Below are 11,838 nucleotides of genomic sequence, written 5' to 3'. Positions count from 1 at the left end.
CCATCCATCATCCATCTCCACAGAAGTTATCAATCACTAACGTGTGTGTGTGTGTGTGTGTGTGTGTGTTTGTGTGTGTGTGTGTGTGTGTGTGTGTGTGTGTGTGTGTGTGTGTGTGTGTGTGTGTGTGTTTAAAGATCAAAGAAACAATAAAGTGATGCTGAACGTGTATAAAATCATCAGATCAGTTTATTTTGTGTAAAAAAAGACCCCAAACCTCCATCTTTGGTGTTTTTTCAGTACAAACCTTTGCATATGTCCTCACTTTACTCTCATATTCTCACATTTCACCTCCACCTGTTCCCTTTCTCCTTCATTTCTACACCTCCTCTTGTCTTTTGACCTGATAACCTGATTCTCTCCTCCAAGCGGTTTACCTGCAGCTTCCTCTCTCTCTCTCTCTCTCTCCTGCCCTCTCTATTTCCATCTTTGAGCTTTATCCCTTCATCCCTTATCTCCTTCATCCCCTCCAATCCTCATCTGTTCTTCAGCGCGTAGGAAGGCACAGAGAAAGAGAGAGTTTTGCAGCAGCAGAGCTCCCGAGGTGCGACTGTGGGGTTTGAGGAGCTGCTTGTTGGACCAGGAGCTGCAGGTGTGACAGGTGAGTTCCTCCTTTACGTATCTTTGAGTGGTGCTGAGGAACCTGTGGAGCCCCATGCAGATGAATCATCTCCTTTGAGACGTGAAAACTGGATTTTTGGTTCTTTTTGCAACACAGAAGCATACATGTGTTTTTTTTTAGAACTGATGGACTCTTTGATGATGGAAATGAATTTCCAGGACATTTTTCTGCCTCTTATTCAGCTTTTTTAGTGATTTCAGAGAAGCTGTCTCTGCTTAGAGCTTATTGGGATGTTTATAACTTTTAAAGCAACTCAAACAACTACAACAGCTAACGTTGAGTCCACTGCAGTGCTTCCTTAAACCCTTTTGAAGGTGATCTTTAGAGGCTGTAGAGAGGATGGATGGTGAGGTGGCAGGAAGCTGTCACACCACTGACACTGACACTTCTCAGATGCAGAATCTAGTTTTTGTCCCTTCGTACGATGAAGGAAAACTATGGGCTGTGGTTTTGAGGAGCTGCTCTCTGACTTTTAACCAACCTTCCACATCAACCCTTCCCTCCTCCCTCGCTGATCCTGAGGTAAAGAGCAGTCAGTAATCGGATGAACAGGAGATTTGAGCGGTAAAGCTTCTCCTTTAGATCTCCTGTCGGGATTTAAAAACCTGCAGCAAAACCAGCCCATGCAGGAGACCACTTTCAGTACCACAGACAGGCCCACCATCAGTGTGTGTGTGTGTGTGTGCTTTTATTAGCTTATTATCACACACAGACAGAGGATTAAGCAAACACACACTGATCTGTCCTGGAACTGTATGGAGGTTGATTTGTGTCTGTATTATTCATTAATAAAAAAAATATAAAAAAACACTTCAATAAGAATCAAAGAAAAAAAAATATTTGAGACACAAATAATTGCATTTGAACACTTTTTTTTTCTTTCCTTTCAATGAAATATTATTGTTATTTTTTAATTAATAATAAAGACACTAATGCACTACCTATAATATGGCCTAAATACTAAAAGTGCTCAAATGCAATTATTTGGGTCTAAAATTTCAAATTTTCTTGCTTTTGAACTTTTTTCTTTGGTTGAAAAATATTTATTTGTGATTAAATAATAAAGACTCAAATCAAACCTCCATAAAACTGCTGCTCTTTGCATTCCAAATATCACTCGAGCTCGAAACATGACAAAAGTTTAACTTTATTCCAAGCTTTTCAAAATAAAATACCAAAGTAAGCATGCATACTCATCGTCATGGTCCCATTGATATTAAATATTCACACATAAGGAGACTGGGTTTGGAAAAAAATCAAATTTACAACAAACCACAAACAAACAGCTCCCTTTCACGTTATAAAATTATAAAATCACACATCGGACATTGTTTGTGATGATGTTTGATTTTAATATGAATATAAAAAGCCTCCTTTACTCACTGTATGTGCTTAATTATGATAAATGGATCAGACGTCAGCAAACAGAGCTTAAAACATTTAACATTTCCTCCTGTGGAAGGTGACTAATGTGTTACAGTAAGTAATCTGTTCTCATGGTGTCTGTAAAAATATCAAACTGGAACCAGCTCTGGTGAATCCTGAGGTCGATTTCACAGAAAAATGTTTCTAAAATAATCTTTCAGCCAAACTTCCCCAAATCCCTCTGGAGGAGTTTATTTGACCCACTTCAGGGTATTTTCAGGCCTCTTTAACGTCAGTATATTATATTATTACATTAATTATAAACTGGATGTCACAATTTGTTGACTTTCTAAAGTCTGAATAGCTTTTCTTGGGATTGAATTTTCAAAATAAAGGTAAAGAAGTGAGATAATAACTGGAAACTCATTTCAATCGTCCTTTACATGTGTATTAGTTTCTGTTAGAATACGTTTTATTTTGGTGCTGTATGGAGGTAGATTTGAAAATATATATATATATGAATTTAAAGTAATTTAAACATAAATACATAAAGTTTATATTCTCGAAGCACAAATGTTAAAGAGATAAACATATACTTGTGTATGTGTGGACAGATTAATGTATAATTATATAGATATATATCAATAATTATGTGTATATATTTGTATATTATAGTGTAAATAGGTGTATATTATAAGAATATTATTAGATATATAGTATATACTTCTTCATACTCCTTTTTGATTATGTACAGGCTTCACGAGCAGGATTTTTGTACCATTTGTTCTCTTTTTGCTTTGTTTGATTTATTTTCTTTTTTTTAAATAACTATTATTATTATAATTATTTATTTTGTCATTGTGAGTTACACTGCTGTTGTGCTCCTGTTCAAAATAAAATTAAATCAAATCATTAGTGTCTTTATTATTCAATAAAAAAATAGTTTACATCAATCAAAAAAAACTGTTCAAATGCAAAACAAATCTTTTTTGATTGAAAAATACATGTTTTTATTAAAGTAATTAAAATATTATTATTGAATGATAGAAACTCAAGTGTAGTAGCCTGATTATGGCCCAAATACTTAAAAATGATGACCAATAAATTAAAAAAAATCACATTTTCAATAAAAAGTGGGTTTTTTTTTTGTGCATTTAAACATTTGTTTTTGATTGAATAATAAAGACACAACTCTAGATTTATAAGTGAGACCATATAATGAGGATACTGTAATAAGTTGATAGAGTAAATGTGAGGGTGAAGGTGAGGTGATTTAGGAGGATTACACTCTGTAATCTGATCTCTAGACTTTGGTGATGCAACAGTGCTCAGGTATGGATGAGATGAGGTATCAGGGTCAGACACTGTTTCTGTTTCACACATTATTAAATAACGTCACTAACATTAGTGTTGTTTTTCTCCTCTACGCAGCCACAGTGTGACACTCTTTCCTGAATAACCCCCCCGAGAAACCGTCGCCATGGCAGCTGAGAAAGCTGAAATGGACGCCCTGAAAAAGGAGTGCGATGGCCTCCGTGCACAGATTGAGGTGAGCCCCAAATGTCCACACGGCATCATCATCATCATTCTCATCTTCATCATCATCCTCATCCTCACATTGATCAATCCTGCAGAGTTTCTGTGTCTTAGACATTATCAGCTCGTTTTCATTAAATTACAGGAGAAATCAAACTAGATAAAAATAATAAAAATATGCATATATAAGGTAAAGGCACACACAAATTGGGAGTGGATCTAAAACATGCAGAACAGCAGCTCTCCAGGACTCACATCGGCCTCAGAAACCAAAGAGCTTCTGCTAATCTTGGACCTTTAAAGTATAAATTCTAAATATTTATTAAACTTGATGATTCATGTGTTGGAACAGCAGTTTAAACCAAAAATCACCCCAACATTTGATCAAACATTTACTCTCAGTGTCGCCTAAACTTTACAGTGTAAGGTTTGGAAAACTTTTACAATGGAGATATATTTATGTTTTTTTTTTTTTTAATTACGAGACATAATAATTATTGTTATCTTACTTTTTTAAATGGGTGAAAACATGTATTTAAAATATTTATTTATGATTATTAAAACAATGTATTGGTTTAATGTTTTTTTTAATCACAGATTACTTTGGCGCTCATAACACCTCCACTGGATTAATTCATTTATATACTAGGCAATACCTGTATTTGCAAGGGAAATATGTATTTGGCAATTGAAAATTGAAAAAAATGCCAAAAATAAAGACCTGTATCTGTTTGTTCTTTTTACTAAAAACAGAAGACTGACCTTGACTTTAATTGTGACCTTGAGTGAAGGTCAAGGTCACACATTGAAAGGAAATGTTGTTCAATGGTACCAGTCTGAGCACTGGATCTCAATTTGTGGCCAAGTTATAGGAAAAAAGTTTTTTTTTGTGACATCATGAACTTTGACCCCTAGCGATCTTTTTACTGTACGTTGTACAGCTTTGGTCCAATGAAATATAATGCTACACTTGAGATGAGCTTTTCATAAATGTAAACATCAAACTTGTTCAATAAATATTCATAGAGATATAGAAAATGTAGGTTTTTGACACTTGAAGCAACCTTGGCTGCTAAAAAAGTGCTGCATTAATAGCATAGGGTTAGGGTTAGCATTTTCAATGGATGGATGGATGGATGGATGGATGGATGGATGGATGGATGGATGGATGGATGGATGGATGGTTATTGACTCCTGTCCTTCTCTGGGTCACCCTCAGGCAGCTCGTAAGGCCGTAAACGACGGCAGCATGTCGGCCTCTGCGGGGGGAGTGGAGGCGGTGGGTCGGGTTCAGCTCAAACTGAGGAAGAATCTGAAAGGTCACCTGGCCAAAATCTACGCCATGCATTGGTCAGCTGACTCCAGGTGAGGAGGAAGTGGGCGGAGCGTGAATCATGTGACTTCAGATGCTGCACTGCAGAAATCCCATTAATGTGGATTTTAATTCTTTGCTTGATTTAGTTTCCAACAATGTGGAATCTTTGATCCTTTTTTAGATATAATGTCTTTAAAGACAGGAGAAAAACCTTTTGGAATAAAAAAAAAGTTGACATCAGTCAAAAATGAATATTCCTATTTCCAATCAAAGAAAACAATGTTTGCATTGTTTTTATGGACCCTGAGTCTGATAATAAAGGTCTTTATTTTACACTGGCAAATAATGGACATGACAAATGGTGAATGTGGTTAAATAGTCAAAAAAAATCAGGAAATCTGGTGAAAAGAGGTTAAAAGTGACAATAATGGGTCAACATATGTGATGGAAAGGGTTTATAAGTGATGAACATGTCTGGAAAGTGGAAATAATGTGTAGAAAAGACATTGAAATGTGATGAAAAAGTGTCAGAAATAGGAATAATGTAGCAAAAATACATTAAAAAAGCAAAAATATTGCAAGAAAAAGTGATGAAAATAGGTTAAAATATGGTGAGTTTGGTTTAGTTGCAGAAAAACAGTATTTATCTTAGTTTCTTGAAGGCATCTGGAGACCCTTTCCCAGTGTCTCGTGACCCTAAATGGGGTCTTGACCCCAAGGTTGAGAATCCCTGGTTTAGAGTGGATGTGGTCTACTGCATGTACAGCTTATTTGTGTTCATGGTGTTTTCCTCTCAGGCAAATGGTCAGTGCGTCACAGGATGGAAAGCTGCTGATCTGGGACACCTTCACAGGAAACAAGGTACAACAGATATACATTTCATATTTATACTGTACATGAGTTACGTTTTTTCCTAAGTTCTCACACAAAACCAGGAGATTCCTCTTATTTTTGATATTTTAATTATACTAAACAATATTAAAGAAAGATGCTGTGAGGTGTGAAGTCAAATAATTCAGCAGCTAACTGATGCTAAATGGAAGATCAATAATCAGCTTTAAACTGTACGCAGTGTAAATATTTACATACATTTATAATCAATGAATGCATGAAAATCCTTTACATAAATGTGCATTTCTCAGCTATTTTAGAGATGCTTTTAGGATCTTCATATGTAGATATTTATAGATAGAACATGTATTTACTCTTCTCTCTCTCTTTTTCCACTTTTTTTATGAAATAAAAAGCAAAAAAAGAGAAAAAAATATGAAAAAGCGAAGAAGAAGAAAAAAAAAACACAAAAAAAGAAAGAAGAACTGAGGAAGTTAAATGCATACACTTGTCCAGGATCTTCAAATATACAGTAGATCTTTATACATAGAACAGGTGTTTGCTTTTTTTCACTTTTTTTTCCACTTTTTTTTTAAATTAAAAAAAGCAAAAAAAACCATGACAAAAAGAAAGAAAAAATAGAAAAGAAAAGAAAAAAAGAAAAAGAATAAAAAGAGAGAAGAGTAAAGTAAAAAAAAAGAAAAAGGTATTTTCTTTCTGACGTAAACGTCTAAATAATATAATAATAACATAAACGTCCTCTCTGCAGCTGACCGCCGTCCCTCTGAAATCTGCGTGGGTGATGAGCGTGGCCTTCGCTCCGTCCGGTAACCTGGTGGCCAGCGGTGGTCTGGACAACATCTGCACGGTCTACAACATCAAGGCAGCCAGTCCTAAGACCCTGAGGGAGCTGGACGCACACACAGGTGAGTTAGGCTCCTCCCCCTTCCTGCTGGATGAAGGAAACACCATCTAACCATAGGCGGAGTGTGTGTAACATATGCAATAATGCAAAATAAATTTGTGACATTTTTGATAATGTTCAGTACAAAAATTTGCTTCGACGTGTCGTTTAATGTTGTAAATTCATGGTAAATTTTTCTGCTACATGTTTGCTGCAGTACCATACATGACCTGCTGGGTGCAGTGTCGTTTCACCATTTACATTGTGGAGAAAAATTGCGCAACAGAAGAAGAACCAACCTAAACTCTCAAAAGTTGGAACCATTTCATTGAAAACTTATACTACACACCAGAGGTAGAACTTATGCTGCATTCGATTGCACTCGGAACTCGGATAAATCCGACAGATCGAATCGGAAAAGTGCAATAAAATGACCCTTGGGCTCGGGACCCCAACTCGGGTCCTCAAGCAGGATCCAAGCAGCCCGGGTCAGTCGGAATGACGTTTTATCAAAATGGCGGCGCCCACCGTTAGACGAAAACAGTCACTTTCTCCTCAACTTTTACTTTTATGTGCCGTCTAATATGGCATGTGTGTTTCTATCCCCACTGTTCATTTGAATGTTGCTCTGCGTAACTAATGAAACCAGTATAGTTCAATGTACTCTACAGTCTATGGTTCTATGAAGCATGTGGGATAGACCCCTGCTGGAGCGGTCAAGTCTGACTTAAAGCTTATGACGTTTCTCTCTCTCTCTCTCTCTCTTACTGTCAAGGAGCTCATATACAGTATATTTCCCCAACAGGCATTTTTCTTCCTCAAAAATATAAAAACAAACGTCAGCTTGCTGTGTCATGTTTTCCGAGCTTCCTGAATGAAACGCATTTACGTCAGAGGTCAAAATTGACGACTCGGATCCAGGTTTCGAATGCAATTGAATGCAACATAACATCTGTGACATGAAACTAACAGTAACATGTTAGAATCAAAGCACCAGAAAACTACGTTATATACAGTATATATATATAATCTAAATTACATTTGAACACGTTTCACAGCAGGAAAACTGTTTGACATTCCTCCCAGGCTTTATTATTTACCGTAATAAGGAACTGTAGCCTTGACAGGAAGACGTTGGTCACATGACTCGAGTGCCAAAAAACACTTGTATTTTTAAAAGAACAACAAATTAATTTGTTTAAATTTTGTACGATCACTGTGTTTTATGGCACTTAAAATATTTATATATTATGTATAATATACAAACTCCGCGTATAGAGGGTTTTCACCTACGTCACGTTCTGAGCAGTAACCTGGATGCGCGGCCATATTGGAGGCACTCGGGGGTAAACACTGCGATGGTTCAATGTCCGACACAACAGAAAAGCTCCTTAAAATGTGTTCTAGATGCAAAGACATACAGGGAAGGACTTGGAAAAGTGATGGTTTATTGGTGGTGCAGATCCATACGAGTTGGATCAATGACGACCCGGAGAGTCTTCCGTCTATTGCGTATCCTGATATGGTCAACTACCTGGTTTTAACCCAATCTGGTTCATCCTTTAGATAATGTTCAGACCTTTGACCTGGAATACAATGAGAAATACAGCTCTACATTTTAGCTCTACATTTTAACAACTGTGTTGCTACTGTAGCAGGATATTAAATGTGATTATATTAAGTCTATAATGCCACATGCAGTAGCTTGATATTAATTATATTATTATCAACAAGGCGCTGCTATCAACAATTCACTTACCTGACAAGAAATGGGCCCAACAAAATCAGATGTTGTCCAGATGTTTGACTGGTTTAGCTTCGCTAACCACTAGCGCCTCCTTTCCTCTGATAGCCTTTGACACTGTTCTCCTTGTATTATTATAACTTTTAACAGTCTATAAAACTCTAAATGTTTTTCATGGTCTGACTGATTGATACAGCCAAAAACAGGGCAATAATTCACCGTTTCCTTTAGTTCGACTTTCGGGATCTGCTTTGTTTACCTGCTGAGTACCTCCAATATGGCCACTTCCAGTTTGATGACACTGCGATTAAAAAACCATCTATGCTCTAACGTGTGTGTGGTCCTCAGGGTATCTGTCCTGCTCCCGCTTCCTCAGTGACTCTGAGATCATCACGGCCTCTGGTGACACCACCTGGTGGGTTTTTAACAACATTAAATATGAAATTACACAAACTGATTCCATGATCTTAACCCAGTAAACATGTGTGACCTACAGCTGTCTGTGGGACCTGGAGACCGGGAAGCAGAAGGTGGTGTTCACCAACCACATCGGGGACTGTATGTCTCTGGCTCTGTCTCCTGATGAAAACAGCTTCATCTCTGGAGCCTGTGACTCTCTGGCCAAACTGTGGGACATCAGGTCAGGAACCTGTAAGCAGACGTTCAGTGGACACACCAGTGACATCAACGCTATCGCTGTGAGGAAACTACACACCTTGTGGCATTACGTCATTATTAAGTCATGGAAATGTCAGAAAAATGTTGATAAGATAAAAGCAGTGTATTACTGTTATGAAATAACTTAAACAAGCTAAAGTAAGGAGTCTTATTCCCTGCTCTGCTCAGTTCTTCCCCAGTGGAAACGCCATCATCACAGGCTCTGACGACTGTAGCTGTAAGATGTACGACCTGCGCGCAGACCAGGAAGTGATCGGATACCAGGACACCAGCCTGAACGCCGGCGTCACGTCTGTGGCTCTCTCCAACTCAGGACGTCTAATCTTCGCCGGTTACGATGACTTCAACTGTCACATCTGGGACTCACTGAAGGGAGAGAAAGTCGGTGAGTGGGAGATTGCGATGTATCGTAAAGTTTTAATAGATTATTTCATCTCGACTCTGAGGTCAAACGCAGACATGTTGGAGTCACATCTTCTCTAATTCACACAACAGTGACTGAATAACATGAGACGCTTTGACTGAGGCGTGTTTTTTACTCAGGCAAAGCACGTTCTGCTCTGTTCTTCATACAAACACAAAGCTGACACCTTGTTTTCACCCTTTTAAAATCATTTTCAATATTCGGAAATAGCAGAGAAGAAAAGCTCTCCTAAGGGACCTTTACTTTCCGTTTAACAGTGTACTGACACGCTCTGGTGGCTGAAGTTAGCGAGTATTCATGAACTGTTGTAAACATACAAACCATGAGGATGGAAGTCCTTTTAGGTGGGAGTCCTTCAACTGTCTGTGATTTACTCTCTAACTTCAGCCACCAGAGCGGGTCAGCGCACTCTTTAAGGGAGAGTAAAGGTCCCTTAGGAGAGCTCTTCTTCTCTGTTTCATTGCCTACTACCAAACTTCAGAGTCGCCCCCTGTGGTCACAGATTTGTTTTGGGTCACAATTGTTTTTATCTTCTTTCTGTAAACAAAACAGGTTTACATCAACATCTTTAACTTTTAAAATTTTGTAAATTAATCCCATTTTTAAAAAGTGATTTAATGAATATGGTGCAAAACAATGTGTTTCGTTAAAGATCTACTACAAATAATAACAATAATAATGCATCATTTTTATATAGTGCTTTATCATAGACACTCAAAGTCCCTTTACAGAATTAAGGGATTATTCTTTCACTCCACACTTAGTGGTGGTAAGCTACTATTGTAGCCACAGCTGCCCTGGGGCAGACTGATGGAAGCGAGGCTGCTATAGTGAATCATCTGACCCTCCAATCACCACCAACACTCACTCACACACTACATTCATACTAATATGGACATTTCAAAGGTTTTAACACACTTGTAAAAACAATAAAGGATCCCTTTAAGATTATTATTATTTACATACTGTATTTTAACAGCCTTTGCTCATTTTGTGACTGTAAACAGCAGCTATAAGTTACCGTGTTCTTTATTTCTCTCAGGCTATTTTAAAATGTGATTTTCCTATTTCTAGGTGTGTAATTATCTAAATAAGAAGCACTGTTTCCACCTCCTTATGTTGTCTATAAGGGATTCTCAACCTTGGTAACACTAGGAGGGGGTCATCAGATGTCTTTAAGAAACTAAGTTTCTTAATTTGAGCCCATTTTTACCCTTTTCCTGCAATTTTAACCTATTTTCATCACTTTTTCTTGTCATATTTTTTGCTCCTTTTAATGCATTTTTGCTATATTACTCCAATTTCTGCCACTTCTACATCACATTTCAATTCCTTTTCTGAAATTTGTTTCCACTTTAAAGACATGTTCAGCACTTATAAACCCTTTCCACCACTTTTACCACTTAATGTAACATACGTTGACCCATTATTGTCACTATTAACCTCTTTTCACCACATTTAATGCTTATTTTTGCCAATGTAACCACATTCACCAGTTGTCATGCTCATTATTTACCAGTTAAAAACTATTTGTTCCAACTTTTTTCTGCCACTTTTAGGCCAATATTGAAACTGAACCCTTTTTTACCACTGTTTTGGTCGTTTTTGCCACCTTCTTGTTTTTAAAATGCTATTTAACCATCTTTTGTTTTTTTTTGTTTTTTTTTTACCATTTTTGGTCATTTTTGGCCCATTTTATTAGTGATTAAAAGCAGGATTTCCATCTTTAAGATGACTATAATAATAATAATAAACATTCCTGGATAACAGTGGATATTATTCAGATGAATAAATAAATGTGGTTATCACAGATTCATAGAACAATAGACCATCATTTTACTGACTTTATGGATGGACCCCAAATTTCTCCCCTTTATTCCCCCTTATAGATGGTCCTGTCTCCACATGACTGTGTTCAACCACTATCAGCTACAGTGGGGGTCCCCGCTCTCTGGGACCTTTATTTTGGGGGTGGTGGTCTAAAAAAGGTTGAGAACCAGTGGTTTAAACCATGTGTTTCCCATACAATGCTTCAAGGACACATTTATCTATTTATTTAATAAGTATTTCTAAAACACTGTGTGTGTTCAGGGGACGATTTCTCACTCATTTAAACAATTAAAGGTGTGTAATGTGTCTCTGAACACGTGATAAAATGACCATAATATTGTATGTGGAGGAGATTTGGTTCTGAAATACATCCCACTGCCCAGTTATTGCCTAAATATTTCATGAACTCTTCCCTCGCTATCGTTCCTCACACAGGCGTACTGTCCGGCCATGACAACAGGGTGAGCTGCACCGGCGTTCCCGCCGATGGCATGGGCGTCTGCACAGGATCCTGGGACAGTTTCCTCAAGCTGTGGAACTGAGGAAAACACCGGGAGAGGAAGGAGAGGAAAGAGATGAAGGAAAGGAG

At 37.5% G+C, this 11,838-nt stretch overlaps 1 protein-coding gene across 1 annotated transcript; it reads left to right on the top strand.

The window, feature by feature from the left end:
• Positions 1-3,428: 3,428 nt before the first annotated feature.
• LOC114471812 (guanine nucleotide-binding protein G(I)/G(S)/G(T) subunit beta-3-like) lies at positions 3,429-11,807 on the top strand. The gene is made up of 8 exons (XM_028460744.1): positions 3,429-3,536; positions 4,743-4,888; positions 5,636-5,699; positions 6,439-6,595; positions 8,666-8,732; positions 8,814-9,015; positions 9,164-9,380; positions 11,685-11,807. Exons 1-8 carry the CDS (start codon positions 3,468-3,470, stop codon positions 11,789-11,791), a joined length of 1,029 nt encoding a protein of 342 aa, XP_028316545.1. The 5' UTR covers positions 3,429-3,467; the 3' UTR covers positions 11,792-11,807.
• The last annotated feature ends 31 nt before the right edge of the window (positions 11,808-11,838 follow it).

The sequence above is a fragment of the Gouania willdenowi genome, chromosome 11, assembly GCF_900634775.1.
Source record: "Gouania willdenowi chromosome 11, fGouWil2.1, whole genome shotgun sequence".
Classification (NCBI taxonomy): domain Eukaryota; kingdom Metazoa; phylum Chordata; class Actinopteri; order Blenniiformes; family Gobiesocidae; genus Gouania; species Gouania willdenowi.
The sequence above is the reverse complement of the archived record's forward strand: the minus strand, read 5'-3'. Positions and strand labels throughout refer to the sequence as shown.